Source organism: Symsagittifera roscoffensis, chromosome 6, assembly GCF_963678635.1.
Source record: "Symsagittifera roscoffensis chromosome 6, txSymRosc1.1, whole genome shotgun sequence".
In the NCBI taxonomy this organism is placed as follows: domain Eukaryota; kingdom Metazoa; phylum Xenacoelomorpha; order Acoela; family Convolutidae; genus Symsagittifera; species Symsagittifera roscoffensis.
Window position 1 is genome coordinate 48,261,656 of NC_087067.1, and position 20,493 is coordinate 48,282,148.

At 33.0% G+C, this 20,493-nt stretch overlaps 2 protein-coding genes across 2 annotated transcripts in view; one reads left to right on the plus strand and one right to left on the minus strand.

The window, feature by feature from the left end:
- LOC134847574 (B9 domain-containing protein 1-like) overlaps positions 1–20,493 on the plus strand; it is a 271,610-nt gene that overhangs the window by 197,760 nt on the left and 53,357 nt on the right. The window lies entirely within an intron of this gene.
- On the minus strand, positions 15,482–19,751 carry LOC134848785 (uncharacterized). Its single transcript, XM_063866296.1, has 8 exons — positions 19,540–19,751; positions 19,110–19,322; positions 18,287–18,449; positions 17,800–17,919; positions 17,397–17,527; positions 16,549–16,771; positions 16,000–16,176; positions 15,482–15,631 (listed from the first exon to the last, which is right to left on the minus strand). Exons 1-8 carry the CDS (start codon positions 19,749–19,751, stop codon positions 15,482–15,484), a joined length of 1,389 nt encoding a protein of 462 aa, XP_063722366.1.

Here is a 20,493-nt window from a genome sequence, read left to right on the forward strand (position 1 = left end):
TGGTGTTTTTTCAGCTCTTTTCCATAGTAAATTATGCTGAACTCAGCTGATTGAATACTTCCCCACTTGACGTGACAAAACTCGAAAAGAATCTGTGTTTGTACAAAGTGTAAAGACAATCTTTTTCTTGATATACGTATTGATATTTGTCTAATCTCTGCAGAATTTGGCTAAGGGTTGTTCCTTTTAAAATTAATTGAAATTTGCAACTTCTCGAGGAACAAAGAATCGTGAGTAGACACGCAGTAGTCTTGGGTGACAATTTATTTTTCGTAAAATTCATTGGAAACAGAAATAAACAATGATTTATTATTATAATCTGAATAAAAGCTGGGAAGAGCTTGACACATAGCGGCTGCTGTTGGAAAAAATGATTTTAGCAGAAAATGGTGGATTTATATAGTAGTAATAACGCCTAAGCAATTTCCATATTGGGAAAATCCTTCCATATTTGACACTACTTCCATATATGGAAACCGCGATGACACATACTGCTTACCAAAATTTACTCGAGAAAAGATGATTGTTCTAGCTATATTGAATTTTCATAAAATCAAAAAAGAATTGGTAGAATTGTTTGGTTCCAAAAATCCTACATGGGGAAAATATACTTTGAACCGTGCTTTCAACTATAAAAAGTAAATGATTTGGGACAATTTGAAAAGTCCCAACAAATCTATCTTAGTGTAAAAGAAGGAGAAGCATTATCGGCAATCCGGAATAATTTTATTCACGATGCTGAAAATCTTGGATTTGTACCTATATATGACGCCAAATCTAGTAAAGCATCAACTATGGATTAGGAGCTCGACATCTGTAATAGAGTATATGAAATAGCAACATACAACGTGAAGAGGGTGTGTGTGACGATCAAGCAGCACAATGTTAACAAACCTTCCTACATTATGATTCGACTCTTCACTGCAAAAGAGAATGAAGCAATGAAACAAGTTGCCTATGCCAACTATGCTTTGAACGAATTTAAAGAACTCTCCCAAATTTTGGGAGACTTTATGTTTGTTGATAATTGTAAGCCTCAGTAATGCTTTGTGATGTTTTGTATGTTTGTTAATTGAAATATTGTTGGTTCAAAACTAATTTTTTTTCACTGAAGTGCACATTTAGAGCTAGGATATCTGAGGAAAAGTCAGACAAAACATAAAAATTTAATCGAAATTGACATAAAACACTAACCAATCACCAAAAGATTTTCAAGTATTTGCTTAAGAAATTACAGATAAACTTATTTAATTACTGCTTTTATCAAAATTTAAGTAAATTTTGACATATTTGAACAAAATCACAAACAAGAATGTATTTTTAATTGAAAACATTATCATTAATTTTTCGATTTTCTGAATTTCATTAGTTTTCATTTTTTTTGCCTTAATTTGAGGTTTTGATTGGCTACATGATTTTCCTTAAAACTAATAAGACTCTAATTAAGGAAAAAACTTTTAATGGTGATTGTTGTTACAAAATAAATTAAAAATGGTAGAACAATTTGAGTTTTTTCAAGTTTCTTTGCTTATTTCACTAAGAAATATGTTTCTATCAAAAGCGTTTTCAATGTCTGAAATGCACATTTATGAGATTTTAAGATTGAACTACTACAAAAAACTAAAAGAGTGGTGGACAGATGACGTTGATGGAGATTGTGTTAGTCTTAACTTGTATAGAAACACAGAAAGTTCAATAGTTTTGCTAAAAAGATGGAGAGGAGATTTCAGAAAAAAGAGTACTGCCAGATTTATCAACCATGTTTTTATCTAGAAGAGTTAAGTCAAATTCAGTGGTCTATCAGTAAAAAACAAAACAATGGAAGAGCCTATGAAACAAAATTGGAGATAAAGAACATCATTTCGATAACTCTTTTGAATTTGATACAAATACAAAATCTAGATTTGTCAGAATATCTTTTAATCGATTATCCAAATTTAAAAGACTTCCGATTGTTTATATTACAATATACCAAAAAGAAAATGATAAAAAATGTAAAGTATGGTAGTTTCTTTTTTCACTGGTTAGAAGTAGAACAAATCGAAAAATATTTCGATCGAAATTACAAAATTTGAATTGAGTATCGAAAAAACAATATAAACCAGACAAGAAATCCCATTTACCTCACTTTGGTGTCAATTTTATATCTTATTTAGAAAAATTCGATAAAATCGATTAATTGGGAAGTTTCATAAACATAGTTTGGTTCTGATCTACAAAGTATTTTAAAATCTGTGAATACTTCATTCTGATTGGTTATTACCACAAATACTATCTGTGAAGGAGTCCTCGATATCTACAAACGATATCAAAATTGTTAAGAAATTCATGAGAAGTAGAGCTCAATTCTGATTGGTTGACATTAAATTTGTTGAAAATTCCATGACTATTGAAGCTCAAGTCTGATTGGTTGACATTAAATTTGTTGAAAATTCCATGACTATTGAAGCTCGATTCTGATTGGTTGATATCAGAAAAGATCAAAAATTCCTTATAATTAATCCTCGTTTCCGATTGATTGATAGCAAAACTTTTGAAAACTCCATGGTTAGATTGGATGATTTTTATTTCAGCTAGGCTAAATAGCATATCCATTCTGATTTTCTTTCACCTTAAAAACAATTGGTAAATACGTTTGCTGTTTTTACTCACTTTTATTCTTTTTTGAGGCTATTCAACTCTTGTTATCTAAAAATTTAAGATTTTTTAAATCTCCCATTTAATTTTTCTTTTCTTACTGAGATGCCGTCACTGAATAGAAACGAAAGAGTTGCGTGTCTTGAATGTGGCAGAGAATAAACTCGCTTACACGCATCAAGACATCGTAGAACCTGTGGTGTTCGAACTGTAACTTTTATACTTATAGCAGCGAGGAACTGACTAATCATTTCAAGAAGAAGCATTGTCAACATAATGTTAAATTATGTGCCCAGCAGTCTCCATACACATTCCAAGAGAAGGTTAAATTAATACTTTTTTTAAATAAAAAACATAGAAATTGCTATGAATATTCTTTTTTACTGAGTCTGAAATACAATTGTGATGAATTTGAAAAGTTTTAGTGAGAATTGTGCAGTTTTTTCATCACAATCCTTGATATGTCATTGTTTTTATTCAAAGGTTTTGATTGACGATACAGACAGCAAAAATCGAGTTCAAATTGTGAAATTTTCCATGGAACTCGATCAGAAAATCTTAAATGAACAGTAAAAACTCCATTGTTTGCAAGCTTGCGGAGATTTTGTTGCGATAATTTCGTAGTCTAAGTGCATAACATACGCTAATGGGGGGTTAAGTGTTTGTTTAAAAACTGTAAAAAAAACTGGATATTTGTAAAACGTCGACTAATTGAAAAATTGTGTAGTTACTATTTTTAAGTTTTCCTTGTTTAGTGCTTATAAAAGTGTTCATAGAGTAGAGCGTTTTAAGCAGATTTTGGGGGTTGAGATTTATGGTCTTCTGTTTTTTTTTAATGATTTCGGAAAAAACTTGATAACTCAGCTGGAAAAATGAAAAAATATATGTTTTTGCTACACTTTGAAAATTTCAAGATAATGATCTACATCATTCTCAAGTAAAAGTTTACTCTAAAATAGAAATTCAGATTTGAAACAGCAATATACAGTTATGAGGTCGAGAAAATCATTTAAAGTTTTAGCAAAGAATTTATGGTATTGACTCTGCTTCGGATTGTTGAACGTTCGTTGAAACGATACATTTTTCCATCTAAAATTCTTTTTTCAAGTAAAATTTTGTTTAAATTGGGTTAAGTTGGAAGATAAAAGATGAAAAAGAAACTGAGGAAATACTAAATTGAGATAGAAACTCAATTTATTTCATTGAAAGTTTTGAGATAATGATAGTAAAATTTAGCTTATAAAGTCTATCTTGAGAAAAATCCAAAATAAAAAGTCTCAAAGATTTACATTTATGCGTAATTCATTAGAAAAATTTGTTATCATTTGATATATTAGGTAATTTTATATGAAAAATCAGATGTTTTGAGGATAATTTTTGTGGAGTAAAACCAATCCGTCAACTTTTGGAAGATGATACATGAAGCATAAATCAAAAACTTGCTTTCAAGATCTACATTTCATTATTTTTACTATAGAGTTTTTGCTTAATAAAAATCGGAAAACTATACAATTGTTCCGGTTTGCAACTTGATTTCCTTTGCTAAATCAATTTTTTGAGATGCGCTTTTTTAGAAGTGTTAAGATATTGTAGATGTTAGGAACTAAGTTCCCTTGCGTATTTCTACTTCTGAAGGTGATCAGATTATAACTAATAGAGCTGCTCTTAATTTGTTCTTTACTCGTAAAAATACACCTCTATATTCTCATTTTTTACATATGTTTTTGAATGCTTTAACTGGCACCAATTCTTTCTAACTTGGATATTTTAGAGAAAACTTCCGTCATAAATTAAGAATAAAAAGCGGTTTAATAACTTTTTTGCAAGAAAAGTGATAGTTAATGATCCCAAAAGTTGTGTTTTTGCTTAAGTAGTTTACGTAAGACACTGAACAAGGGAACCTTGAGAAAGACATTGACAATTTTTATCGTAAAAATTAGACGCTATCAGTTCTAATTTCATCTCTGCCAGCATATTGATCGTTCAATTGATACTATTTTCCTCCTAAATTCTCCAGTTCTGGTTAAATTTTCTTGTTAAGTGTGTTCAATAGCGAAAACATGTATTAAGATGAAAGCAAGATTAACTTTAAAACATAGAACAAATTTTTCCCACTGAAGTGCACATTTAGAGCTAGGATATCTGAGGAAAAGTCAGACAAAACATAAAAATTTGATCAAAATTGACATAAAACACTAACCAATCATCAAAAGATTTTCAAGTATTTGTTGAAGAAATTACAGATAAACTTATTTAATTACTGCTTTTATCAAAATTTAGGTAAATTTTGTCTGATTTGAACAAAATTACAAACAAGAATGTATATTTAGTTGAAAATTTTACCTTTTTTTACGATTTTCTGGATTCAATTTTTTTTGCCTTAGTTTGAGGTTTTGATCGGCTACATGAATTTCCATAAAACTAATTAGACTCTACAAAAAAAGGAAAAAACTTTTATGGTGATTTTTGTTACAAAATAAATTAAAAATGGTACAACAATTCGAGTTTTTTCAAGTTTCTTTGCTTATTTCAATAAGAAATATATTTCTATCAAACGCGTTTTCAATGTCTGAAATGGACATTTATCAGATTTTAAGGTTGAACTACTACAAAAAACTAAAAGAGTGGTGGACAGATGACGTTGATGGAGATTGTATTAGTTTTAACTTGTATAGAGGCACAGAAAGTTCAATAGTTTTGTCAAAAAGATGGAGAGGAGATTTCAGAGAAGAAAACTGTCTGATTTATCAACAATGTTTTCATCTAGAAGAGTTAGGTCAGATTGAGTGGTCTATCAGTAAAAAACAAAACAATGGAAGAGCCTATGAAACAAAATTGGAGATAAAGAACATCATTTCGATAACTCTTTTGAATTTGATACAAATACAAAATCTAGATTTGTCAGAATATCTTTCAATCGATTATCCATATTTAAAAGACTTCCGGTTGTTTATATTACAATTTACCAAAAGAAACTGATCAAAATGTATATTTTGGTTATTTCTTTTTTCACTGGTTAGAAATAGAACAAATCGAAAAAATTTTGATGGAAAGTTTTGAATTGAGTATCGAAAAAACAATATAAAACAGACAAGAAATCTCATTTATCTCTCTTTGGTGTCAATTTTATATCTTAGTTATGTTGGAAAAATTCAATAAAGTCGGTTGATTAGGAAGTTTCATAAACATAGTTTTGTTCTGATCTACAAAGTATTTTAAAATCTGTGAATACTTCATTCTGATTGGTTATTACCACAAATACTATCTGTGAAGGAATCCTCGATATCTACAAACGATATCAAAATTGTTGAAAAATTCATGAGAAGTACAGCTCAATTCTGATCGGTTGACATTAAATTTGTTGAAAATTTCATGACTATTGAAGCTCAATTCTGATTGGTTGACATTAAATTTGTTGAAAATTCCATGACTATTGAAGCTCAATTCTGATTGGTTGACATTAATTTTGTTGAAAATTCCATGACTATTGAAGCTCGCTCCTGATTGATTGATATCAGTAAAGATCAAATTCCTTATAATTAATGCTCGATTCTGATTGGTTGATAGCTAAACTTTTGAAAACTTCATGGTTAGATTGGATGGTTTTTATTTCAGCTAGGCTAAATAGCATATCCATTCTGATTTTCTTTCACGTTAAAAACAACTTGTTAATACGTTTGCTGTTTTATTTCACTTTTATTCATTTTTTGAGGCTTTTCAACTCTTCTTATCTAAAATTTTGGGACATTTTAAATCTCCCATTTAATCTTTCTTTACTTATTGAGATGCCGTCACTGAAAAGAAACGAAAGACTTGCATGTCTTGAATGTGGCAGAGAATACACTCGCTTACACGCATCAAGACATCGTAGAACCTGTGTTGTTTTGAAGTGTTCGAACTGTAACTTTTATACTTATAGCAGCGAGGAACTCACTTATCATTTCAAGAAGAAGCAGTGTCAACTTAATGTTAAATTATGTGCTCAACAGTCTCCATACACATTCCAAGAGAAAGTAAAATTAATATTTTTTTATTAAAAACATAGAAATTGCTATGAATATTCTTTTTTACTGAGTCTGAAATACAATTGTGATGAATTTGAAAAGTTTTAGTAAGATTTGTGCAGTTTTTTCATCACAATCCTTGATATGTCATTGTTTTTTTTCAAAGGTTTTGATTGACGATACAGACAGCAAAAATCGAGTTCAAATTGTGAAATTTTCCATGGAACTCGATCAGAAAATCTTTAATGAACAGTAAAAACTCCATTGTTTGCAAGCTTGCGGAGATTTTGTTGCGATAATTTTGTAATCAAAGTGCATAACATACGCTAATGGGGGGTTAAGTGTTTGTAAAAAAACTGGATATTTGTAAAACATCGACTAATTGAAAAATTGTGTAGTTACTATTTTTAAGTTTTCCTTGTTCAGTGCTTATAAAAGTGTTCATAGAGTAGAGCGTTTTAAGCAGATATTGGATGTTGAGAATTATGGTTTTCTGTTTTTTTTTATGATTTCGGAAAAAACTTGATAACTCAGCTGGAAAAATGAAAAAATATATGTTTTTGCTACACTTTGAAAATTTCATGATAATGATCTACATCATTCTCAAGTAAAAGTTTACTCTAAAATAGAAATTCAGATTTGAAACAGCAATATACAGTTATGAGGTCGAGAAAATCATTTAAAGACTTAGCAAAGAATTTATGGTATTGACTCTGCTTCGGATTGCTGAACGTTCGTTGAAACGATACATTTTTCCATCTAAAATTCTTTTTTCAAGTAAAATTTTGTTTAAATTGGGTTAAGTTCGAAGATAGTAGATGAAAAAGAAACTGAGGAAATACTAAATTGAGATAGAAACTCAATTGATTTCATTGGAAGTTTTGAGATAATGTTTGTGAAATTTAGCTTATAAAGTCTATCTTGAGAAAAATCCAACATAAAAAGTCTCAAAGATTTACATTTATGCGTAATTCATTAGAAAAATTTGTTATCATTTGATATATTAGGTAATTTTATATGAAAAATCAGATGTTTTGAGGATAATTTTTGTGGAGTAAACCCAATCCGTCAACTTTTGGAAGATGATACATGAAGCATAAATCAAAAACTTGCTTTCAAGATCTACATTTCATTATTTTTACTATAGAGTTTTTGCTTAATAAAAATCGGAAAACTATACAATTGTTCCAGTTTGCAACTTGATTTCCTTTGCTAAATCAATTTTTTGAGGTGCGCTTTTTTAGAAGTGTTAAGATATTGTAGATGTTAGGAACTAAGTTCCCTTGCGTATTTCTACTTCTGAAGGTGATCAGATTATAACTAATAGAGCTGCACTTAATTTGTTCTTTACTCGTAAAAATACACCCTGATATTCTCATTTTTTACATATGTTTTGAATGCTTTAACTAGCGCCAATTCTTTCTCACTTGGATATTTTAGAGAAAACTTCCGTCATAAATTAAGAATAAAAAGCGGTTTAATAACTATTTTGCAAGAAAAGTGATAGTTAATGATCCCAAAAGTTGTGTTTTTGCTTAAGTAGTTTACGGTAGACACTGAACAAGGGAACCTTGAGAAAGACATTGACAATTTTTATCGTAAAAATTAGACGGTATCAGTTCTAATTTCATCTCTGCCAGCATATTGATCGTTCAATTGATACTATTTTCCTCCTAAATTCTCCAGTTCTGGTTAAATTTTCTTGTTAAGTGTGTTCAATAGCGAAAACATGTATTAAGATGAAAGCAAGATTAACTTTAAAACATAGAACTAATTTTTTCCACTGAAGTGCACATTTAGAGCTAGAATATCTGAGGAAAAGTCAGACAAAACATAAAAATTTAATCAAAATTGACATAAAACACTAACCAATCATCAAAAGATTTTCAAGTATTTGTTTAAGAAATTACAGATAAACTTATTTAATTACTGTTTTATCAAAATTTAGGTAAATTTTGTCTGATTTGAACAAAATTACAAACAAGAATGTATATTTAGTTGAAAATATAACCATTTTTTTACGATTTTCTGGATTCAATTTTTTTTTGCCTTAGTTTGAGGTTTTGATCGGCTACATGAATTTCCATAAAACTAATTAGACTCTAAAAAAAAGGAAAAAAAAACGTTTCTGGTGATTTTTGTTACAAAATAAATTAAAAATGGTACAACAATTCGAGTTTTTTCAAGTTTCTTTGCTTATTTCAATAAGAAATATATTTCTATCAAACGCGTTTTCAATGTCTGAAATGGACATTTATCAGATTTTAAGGTTGAACTACTACAAAAAACTAAAAGAGTGGTGGACAGATGACGTTGATGGAGATTGTATTAGTTTTAACTTGTATAGAGGCACAGAAAGTTCAATAGTTTTGTCAAAAAGATGGAGAGGAGATTTCAGAGAAGAAAACTGTCTGATTTATCAACAATGTTTTCATCTAGAAGTGTTAGGTCAGATTGAGTGGTCTATCAGTAAAAAACAAAACAATGGAAGAGCCTATGAAACAAAATTGGAGATAAAGAACATCATTTCGATAACTCTTTTGAATTTGATACAAATACAAAATCTAGATTTGTCAGAATATCTTTCAATCGATTATCCATATTTAAAAGACTTCCGGTTGTTTATATTATAATTTACCAAAAAGAAACTGATCAAAATGTATATTTTGGTTATTTCTTTTTTCACTGGTTAGAAATAGAACAAATCGAAAAAATTTTGATGGAAAGTTTTGAATTGAGTATCGAAAAAACAATATAAAACAGACAAGAAATCTCATTTATCTCTCTTTGGTGTCAATTTTATATCTTAGTTATGTTGGAAAAATTCAATAAAGTCGGTTGATTAGGAAGTTTCATAAACATAGTTTTGTTCTGATCTACAAAGTATTTTAAAATCTGTGAATACTTCATTCTGATTGGTTATTACCACAAATACTATCTGTGAAGGAATCCTCGATATCTACAAACGATATCAAAATTGTTAAAAAATTCATGAGAAGTACAGCTCAATTCTGATTGGTTGACATTAAATTTGTTGAAAATTTCATGACTATTGAAGCTCAATTCTGATTGGTTGACATTAAATTTGTTGAAAATTCCATGACTATTGAAGCTCAATTCTGATTGGTTGACATTAATTTTGTTGAAAATTCCATGACTATTGAAGCTCGCTTCTGATTGATTGATATCAGTAAAGATCAAATTCCTTATAATTAATGCTCGATTCTGATTGGTTGATAGCAAAACTTTTGAAAACTTCATGGTTAGATTGGATGGTTTTTATTTCAGCTAGGCTAAATAGCATATCCATTCTGATTTTCTTTCACGTTAAAAACAACTTGTTAATACGTTTGCTGTTTTAATTCACTTTTATTCATTTTTTGAGGCTTTTCAACTCTTCTTATCTAAAATTTTGGGACATTTTAAATCTCCCATTTAATCTTTCTTTACTTATTGAGATGCCGTCACTGAATAGAAACGAAAGACTTGCATGTCTTGAATGTGGCAGAGAATACACTCGCTTACACGCATCAAGACATCGTAGAACCTGTGTTGTTTTGAAATGTTCGAACTGTAACTTTTATACTTATAGCAGCGAGGAACTCACTTATCATTTCAAGAAGAAGCAGTGTCAACTTAATGTTAAATTATGTGCTCAACAGTCTCCATACACATTCCAAGAGAAAGTAAAATTAATATTTTTTAAATTAAAAACATAGAAATTACTCTGAATGTTTCATCACAGTTTTTTCATCACAATTCTTGATCTGTCATTTTTTTATTCAAAGGTTTTGATTGACGATACAGACAGCAAAAATCGAGTTCAAATTGTCGTGAAATTTTCCATGGAAATCGATCCGAAAATCTTTAATCAACAGTAAAAACTCCATTGGTTGCAAGCTGGTGGAGACTTTGTTGCGATAATTTTATAGTAAATCAGACATTTTCATATTCTGAAAAATCTGGAAAAAAAAGTATGGCAAAAAGCGTGTTGTTTCACTCCATAGTGACGGAAAATGCTGATTATAAAGTTTCATTGTATTAAAAAAATGCTTGTTTTTCCATTTTCATGCTATTTTTTTCCTATGAATTAGTATGAAACTGTATGCTAAACATTTTTTGTCATACAGGACTCTAAATGAATCAAACCCTATATTTGCGTTTATTGTGTTGGCTTAAATTTTTAAAAACCAATTGTCACTTTCTGCTAAAATTTTTAATATAAAATATTGATAGCATCTGCTAATTACCATGACACTTCTTATCTTTCAAATCTAAAACAACTCCAATTATGTTTTCCAGTTTTAGGGAGTCATCTAATGAACCGATGGTTTTTTTTCTGGGGACCCATCTGTCATACTTGTACCTGTATGGGTCAAAACTGCCCATTTTAGCTGTAATGGCAGGCCAGCACACGGTGATTAATGACTGGTTCCTTTCTCGATTTCTTTCATCTGAGCTGAACAGACGTTCGACTGCAATCTCATTCGTTATAATCTGATCTCCGAATTGAATCGAAATAGTTCTAGGACATGTTTGAGTGCGTTCGAATGGGCAAAAAAACGTAGAACCCAGGCATGTAGTGCAATATTGAAGTGTATAGTTGAGATGAGAAATTGGATTTTGGCCATTAAAACATTTCACTGTGCTGTCATGTTCAAATCCCTCAGGTTTCTTCAGTCTGGTGAGAAAAAAAACAACAGGTTTTATAGAATTCAGCCTTTCGTCGCAAATAGCTCGCCAGATGAGAACAAACACTGATTTTTTGCTACCATTCACAAAAACTTTATGTTCCTGCAGTTTATTGTCGTGGTCCCAGAACAAAACAGATGTTTTAAATTTTGGTTTGATGATTTTTTTGCCCATTCCATTAGATTCATGTAACAAGTGCATTTGAAGATAAAGCAAGGCGAACACTGCTAATAGGAATGAACATCGAAATATTAAGCTCATAATTTGGTATTTTTTCGTTCCTCCGCCTCACAGAATTAATAAATTTCATTGATAAGAATCTTTGTTCACAAAGTTCCATTTGCAGTTATTGAAAAAAAGTTATCTGAGCAAATTGCACAAATGCAAACAGATTCGGTCGGCATTTAAAAAATTTTTTTCTGATACCATTTACGTAGGTTCTGTCCCTTTGTTCCACTTTTATTTTATCTAATACACTAGTGCACAAAATTTAGCGCAAATTCAGGATTTCATTCTCTAAAATGCCTGTTTTCAATGTCAATTTTGGACAAAATTTCCTTCAAACTTCAGTAAAACTTTTACATAAACCAAGATCAAATGACCAGAACTAACCTCTAAGAAACTATCAGTGTTTGGTTTCAATAACTTGCCAATGTAATCCGGGTCTGAAAACGCCTGTTATCTTCATCTGTACTAAGTTTTTCACTTCGCGCGAAAAGTAAAAAACTGCCGAGTTTGGTAAAGTTTTCACACTAATTATTTCAATTTTCTCGCTGAGAATGTTTCACGTCGCATGAACGCCTTTTTTTTACTCGAGAAAGAATTCACTGCGATGCAAACCTTAGTGCCGAAGAAGAAATCTGGCATTGAAATACTGATAATTTAATAGAGGGTAGTATCATAGAGGGTAGCTCTGATCATTTGCTTTGGTCTATGTAAAAGTTTTGCTGGAAATCGACGTAAGCGTGGTTTAAAATGGACATAAAAATGGCATTTTAGAGAGTAAAATCTGAATTATGTCCACTAATATTGTCCATTAAAGTAATCGAACGGGGGAGGGAGGAAAGGAAACAGTCTAAGAGAGGTGATAATCTTAAAATCTAACTAAGAAAAAATTACCGATTTTATTTGTAAATAATTGAATCGATTTTTCATTGCATTTGCAACAGCCTCTTCTTCACACTGAAACATACTAGTTTCACCAAAAAAAAAACATCAAAGTTTTCCACAAAAAATATTTAATAGGAAACCCGTTGCGCAAACGAAGATGAGTTTGATTGTCAGCGAATGAACTTTTTTCGCTGAATTCCATTGCAGCAAATATTTTGTCAAAGTTTTGTAAAAGTCAACATTTCTCATTGAACTCGAGGTGGCAAAACCACTTACACATGTAAGAGGGTTTGGCTGTGGAATTCAGAAGCGAGTGAGCACAATTTTGTGCTCTGTTATAAAACAGAGTTTGACGTACGAAAATTCTACAAACAACTATCAAGAGGAAAGTTGGCTGGTACTGAACTGAGCGCTACATTGATTTACTAGTTATGTATGAGTAAATAAACATGTGCATACATGGTCACTGCTCATTTTTTGTTTTGTTTTATCTGGCTTATTGACTGGGGGCTGTTTTTGACTGGGATGGGCTATGAAAATAAAACCCAAACAATAGGTGGTGTGATCACAGTTAAACGTTTCATTTCATTATGATCACAATAAAAAGTTTTTCAATTACTAAGTCAAGGTAGGTAAAAAAATGGAAAACAGCCACAAAAAAAATATATTTCGCATCTATCAAAACATTATTTGGATTAACTGGTTGCCTCTATTGTATATGAATTGGCTTTCAAACCGGAATAGTTTGCCGCATCTGCTAGGCTTAAAAATAATAAAGAAGTTTTGCTCGCAGAATAATTTAGCGGCAAATTTCGAACTCCTATAACTTCAGAAAAAACAGCTCCATACGCGGTTTTTTAATTGTTATTAATTTATTGTTTTAAAATTGTTATTTCTCAGATGATAACAGATTTTTGTCAAAAATTTGAACTAAATGGGAACATGCTGTAAGAACCACTGCTAGCATTTTTTTCCCGTCATATTTCTCGAAAGTCGCAACATCATAAAAGTTTTTTGTCTGCGTGAAAAACTAACTGTTACAATAATTTTATATAATGACTGCTCCAAGCAAATTGTATTAATGTATGATGAAAAATATCCGTGATGAGCAATCGTTTTTCAACAAATGTTAAGCGTGGAAGCTCGCTCAATGATAAAAAAAGTTCGAAAAATCAGTAACTGGTAAAATTACTTAATAAATTGTTTCCATTAGATGATCACAGGGAAAGATGGGAACCTTCATTGCATTTTGTTCTGAATCTTTTTTCATTTAGTCAAGTTGAGTGCGTTCATCCCAAGTTCATCGAAAAAAAAAAACCAGTAGGTGAAATTTGTTGCATGAACAAAACTAGTTAATCTACTGCGTGTGTTCAATCAGCGTGGAAAATTTTTAACATGCAGGCTCGCAAATGATCCGCAGAGGTAGTTTTTAAAGAGAGAAAAGCAAATGAAAAATAAACAAGCATGAACACATAAATTTTTTGCTGACTAAAAAGTTTTTGCAACTGTTTTTCACGCATTCGGAAAATTGGTTCACTATCCTCGGGCCTGGTTTTTGAAACAGTTGTCTACGTTCCTAAAAAACTCCGGGCGGGAACAATTTCAATTATTTCAATCAATTGAGTATTCTAAGACATTTAAAACACTCTTCTAACCTGCCCTTCCCTGTAAGAGTACGTCTAGGAAAATTAACTTGGCCTGTAATTTTGTCAATATACTTTTTCAACTCAATGGGCTAACTTTTAAAAAAACTTCGGATTCAACTAAAACTTAGGCGTTTAAACATATCGAACGCTTTGTAGTTTCATGCTGGTCACCCAATCATTTCGGACAAACTTTTTATGGTTCGCCTAAAAAAAAACATTTTTCAGTTAACATTCGACGCAATTTTTGAACGAAAAAGTTGATGTCTGATGAGAGAAATTTTGGCTCTCTACTTTCTTTGAACAATCAATTTCTAATGCGAAACTTTTGTTTGTGATTTTCCTGTACGGCAGCATGAATTGTGAAAAACTACAAAATTAGATGAGCAACGCGAGTTTTTTTTTTAAATTTTTTTATCGATTGATGAATCATACTATACATGACGAGGCAAAATGCAAACTGCATATTTTTTCAAACATAGTTTTCATTGATGAGCAATTTTTGTGATCACTGCTGTGTTCAAAAGTTTATTAGTTTTTGAGATATAAGATGATGTAAGATGAACCTAATGATTCAAGATCGATTTGATGAGACAAAATTTGAACCAGGCTTAATACTTGTAGGTATAACTAACTAATTAAGCAATAAAATTATTTATTAGTTTTGGAAATTGTTTTGTAATTGTTTTTGAAGTTAATCATTTTCAATTTTTTGTTGTTTTTATGATTGAAGTTTTTTTCTAGTTGTGGTGTGTTGTTTGTTTCATTACCTGTTTGTTTTAATATATATTTGGTACTTTTTAAGAAATCCATTTTTGGCCGACCGACGTCAAAATTTCTCTAAAGGCGCCTTTGGCGCCAATATGTACTATATGCTAACTTTAAGGGGGAGTGCGCGCCAAAAAAACGCGATTTTTTTGTCAAAATTTTCGGAAAAATGCTCAACAACGGCTTTTTTGACCTGTTTTTTCAGCGGCGCAGAAAATTTGGCCAAAACAGGGTCTTTTACTGCTTTAGAAGAGCTCGGAAAATCAATTTGGTCGACCTAAAAAAAAGGTCGTCAAAATTTTCGAAAATTTTTTGAAAATCGGCCCCCCCCCCCCCCCCCTCGAGAAAATCCTCTAGACAATCCTAGACCTTGGTTTTATGCATGCAAAAAAACTGCCGAATGCTTTCAGGCTGATGTCCAATTTCGGACCAAGCGAACAATCTCGCACTTAAATGAGTTCACGTGATATAAATTAATACTTTTTGCTTAGTAAAAAGTAATACTTTTTAGCCAATCAGATTTGAGCGTAGTACTTGCAGGTCTGACAAAAAAAAAACAATTCTTTTTCTTGGTTCGCGAACTATTTATTTCTAATTGTTTCTTCAAATTCCAATAAAGTTTTCCATTTAGCACCAAGTGAAGTACTTTTTGATGTATTCGTCCGTGAGTACAATTTGGAACTGCTCTTTTGTCAGTCCAGTCAGAATCTCCACTCCATCTGGCTCCCCTGGCAGGATGATGGCCATGCCAGCTAAGTGTTTGGATGCAACTAGGAACTAGAAGGAAACAGGACAGTCGTGCAATCTTACCATTGGGGGGACAATTTTTCCTGTAGGGGGTTGTTTTCGAAAAAATTTTGTCGATTATTTCAATTATAGCAACAATTTATAATCAATTTGTTAAATTAGTCGATAAAACTCTCCGAAAAGGACACTTTAAAATTAAAAACAGCCTTATAATTAAGTTTTGATGACGTTTTATTTTTTGAGAGTGTGAAGGAACAAAATCGGTGAAATTTTTTCAGTTTTCTGCTCAAAACTTGATCGGGAATCCCTAAACAAACTGAAGTCATTGCGCTTCTATACATTTTTTTTTTCAAATTTAATTGGCTCAAACGGTTCACGAAAAATAAAAAAAATTGAACGACTGATTCCTTGCGTGGTCTGCCAGACCCCATGTCTCCGTCCTTGTACCAGTCGAAGTACTGGTTCCAGTTCGTAACTGAGAAGTCCAGCGGCTGGTGGCCAGAGGAGAACTGCACGTTGTCTGCTCCCTCCCGCTCCACGAAGTTCACAACCGACTGCATGTACGGCTCAGAAACCTGAACACGCTACGTTTTGGCCACCTAATTATCATTTCGGCTCTTTTTCTGTCCTCCTCCGTGTGAAAGTGTTTATCAATTTTTTCTTAGATTGTCTCATGATTATAAATCAATTTTGGCATGTCAACTAATTACCCAAAAACAAACATATTTGATTGAATCACTAGTTTATGACCACAAAACAGATGTTTTTTTTTTGAGTCGCAATCAAAGGTAGTATAAGAAATACTGGATATGTTTCCTTGGGCCAAATACTGGACAGTTTAACAATATTTGTAGCAATTTTTACCAAATACTTCAACAATTTTTACTTCAACAATTTTCGGTTCGTTCATTATTCGGCGGATTTGTTCACACTCGCCTTTCACCAACCTTCAGTACTGACTTTCTAATCCTACAGGCTGTTCTATAGGCAGAATCCTTACACAGTTTCTCCTTGTGACAAGAGGTGTACACTATGAACATGGCGTTTCCGAAGTAGGTTCTCGGAAGGGGCGGCTTCTTCCGGAATCTCCCGTTGCACGCCAGTTGGAACACTGAGACGTCCCCCGGTTTTGCATCCCTCAGTCCTTTCACACAGGCTCTCCACAACACACTGGAATGGTAACCGAATTCGTGGAACCTCGGTCACCGAGAATCTTACAAAAACTTTTCGTGTTTTTTGATGAACTTATTTGGGACACAAAATTTGGGACACATCAAAATTTTTATATCAGAATAATTCTGAGGATAGAAAAATGACACTATTCAGCTATTTTTTGAGAAAAAAAATTGACAGCTATTGTTAGCAGATAAACAACTTTTTTCTAAAGACCCCAAAGTTGCCTCCTAACTTTCACTTCATCAGAATCGAACACAGTAAATTAGATTTATGCTTGAGTGCCGCCCATGTTTGAAAAATAGTTGCGACAAAAATGTCTGAAAAACTGTTTTAACATGAACATAATGCAATGATATTTTGCACAGCGGACAACATAACTATTTTGAACAGTTTTATTCTCTATACTTTACATGGTAACATCATGCGTTTAGCTTTTACGGCACATAAAACAACTCTAACAAATAAAAAAAAATTGAAATGTGGGAGAGGGGCGTGGAGTAATTCCAAAAATTTTTTAGAAATTGGTCGAAAAAAAGGACTTAGCTGAAAACAACAGGAAGGAAGTTTTAAAAAAAACGAATTTACCGGTCCCTTCTGACTGACTGACTGAGTGACTTACCTGGCGACGCAGTCGTTGGTAGAGACGGGAACTTCATTGGGGTGTTTGGAGCATACCTGCTGCTTCATCGCCTCCAGACTCTTCCGCGATATCTGGAACCGGATGTTCATCCGGGGATTCTCCACCGAATCCTAATTTGAAAGCTTCTTTAATAATCCACCAAAAAATGACACAATAGCTTGAAATAACGTCTAGAGATGAAACTTTTTCAGGCAGAGGCCTAGAAGTGGGGGTAGGATAGCTAAAAAGATCTAAAAAATATATATATTCTTGCAAAAACATAAAAATCAAAAAAATTTGTATCGGCGGAAATTGCCGTTGTTTTATGCAATATGATTAGAATTGTATTAAGCAATGAGAAAATGGCCAGATTAATGCAGCCGGATGTCAGATATAAAATTGCCTTAATGAGTGCCTCCCATTTGCGCTGGGTCTCCTCTGACTTGGCGATCTCAAACTCCGGATGGGACTGGACTTTACTGTTGTCCGGTTTGAAGATCTCACACCTTCTGAATACTTGAAGCTGAAACAGGAAACATGCATGGAGTCGAAAAAAGTTGTGTAATTGAACACTTTTGACTCTTCCAAAAATTAATGGCTGACCAAATAATTTTACAGACGATTCGTGCCGGATATCTCGCACGCAAAGTCCCGTAATGAATAAGACATGCCCAATTTAGTGGGGGGGGGGGGGGGGTGGTTTGGGCGGAACACTAGATACGCTCCTGCATGCACAAAAAGTCTGATGTGCAAATTGTGTCACAGTCGAATAAAAACTTTGGATGAATGCATTTGTTGCTCTGTTCTTCTCTGCTTCGTAAAGTTCTTAATGATGTTTCAAAAAATGGCGGTAAAAAGTTTTTTCTTTTAATTTTGACACTAATGCATACCTGTGACTCTTTGAAGGCAAAAATGTTTCTCCTGACCATGCTGCAGAGGTCGGCAGTGAAGACATACATGGAGTTGATGTCGCATACCTGGTAGTGGAAGCCCAGCCCCACCACCATCCCCCCTCCCTCCAACTGCTGCACACGCACTCGCAACAGATAAGCCCTAAATAGGTCACACGACAAACGGGTCAAAAACAGACCTGCCGCTCGATACATCTGGGTAAAACTCCTAGTGAATCATTTTTGGACTGTTTTGTCAGAATTTTGCCTGCAGAGAATGGCAAAAAAAAGGGTATACATCTTGTTCGAGAAAACCCTAAATCTGTCCCTGGTAGGCTTCAATTGATAATTTAGTTCATGCCGTGGCGGATCTAAGATTTTCTTGATACGGGAGGGGGAAGATTTTTGAAAGACTTTTTGTTTAGGCCGACCAAATTGAAAAGACTGAAGAGACCCTGTTCTGGCAAAATTTTCTGCGCCGCAGGCTAAATTTTGAAAAAACAGGCCAAAAAGGCGTTTTTAGGCTCTTTTTGGAAAATATCTACCGCGCGCTCCCCCCTCAAAATTAATATATATATTGGCGCCGAAGGCACCTTTCGAAACATTTAGGGCCCGTCAGCTAAAAATGGATATCTCAAAATAGTACAAAGGGGGACCCTTTGGGTCGGCAGGGTGTCGAATCCCTGAGAAGGAGGGGGGAGGGGGGAGGCAGACGGCCTTCTACCCGCTCCCCCTAAATCCGCCCCTGCGCGCATGTATAAATAGCTTATTTGAAAATCGAAAACTGCGCGCGTGCAGTATGGATTGTTGGAAATAAACCTACTTATCAATGCATTGTGACATTGAGTCTCCTAAATTTGCTTCCAAGTCTTCCTCGTCATCATCAGCACAGAAAGAAGCGAACACAAAGTCATTTTCGAACTGCTTCTCTTCCAGTTCCTTCAGACTGACTGCTGATGGGTCCAGATATGTCAACAGAGCCCCCTGGTTGCCCAGATCAACTACTGGCTCTGTTTGGTTTGCTGGAATCACTATTCTGGGAAAAAAATACCGAATTGAGGGACTAAGTTAACATTCTTCCAAAGCTTCTTTTAGAGGAAAGATTTTAACTTGGTTCTAAGTTGGAAGTTCCAGCTTATCAGAATCGAGCATTTCACTTATCGGAGTTGAGAACTGCGTTCAATTTTTGTTACAACTTCATCGATATAATACGTTAACTATGAAGATTGTCTCCAGGTTGTGTTTTTTTTTACCTTCCCGCTAGTTCGCCATATCGAGAGAGTGTCTTGGACAATGCGCGTTCCAGCTTGGTCCTGTCCACTGAGTAGCTGTAGAACAGAGTCGACCATATATGGAAGGGGGGCATCAGTTTGTCCAGATTAGAGAGTGGACTCCTTTTTATGTCTCCCCACCTCTCCGGCTTGTCTGCCTTAACCACCACTTCGATTTTACTAACTCCAGTCATCCGGATCTGTTACGGTTCTAATTTATTTTCTATCCCGTGTCCAGTGCTTTTGACAAGGTTTTAAAAGAGAAAAAGATTATTGTAAAACACGTTTCTGCAGTTCGCAGTCAGCAAAAATCATTGCTTTTCTTTGTTTACTTGTGTTGATGCATTGATGTAATTGTTTGTGTACCCGTGTTGATGCATTGAAAGTGAATAGAGCTTCAAGATCATTGATTTCAGCTCAGCAGGCATTAGAGGCATGCCTACTACGTATTTAGTGAGTTCAGGAGAAAACAGAATATTGATTTTTTCTCAATTGGGGTTTTGGGTGGCGAAAGCTCCATAAACCGTTTGGGTTAATTTCTCCGCAAAGAAACTGCTTGTCTTCCAATTTCATATATTGAGTGTATGAAAAAGATTCATCGTAAAAAATTACAGAGAGCTTAAAAGTGAATTTACAGACTTTAAAACAAATTATTAACTATTCGAAGATTTCGAAGCTTTCTGATCATCAAGAAAATGATTTAATGCTTATCATAAAACTCTATGTGAAATTTACATGGATAAAAGTTGTATGATAATTTTTCAAAAATAATCAAAGTTGAGGTGAACAATTTTTCATTTTTTTGATCGCAAACTTATTTCAGTGCCTAGTCCATTGTACTCAAATCTGAATTTTCACAAATATGATCAAAAAATGACAGAGAAGAGGTATGATTATACATCTAAATTCAAACAAGGATAGCCGGTAACTGTGCAA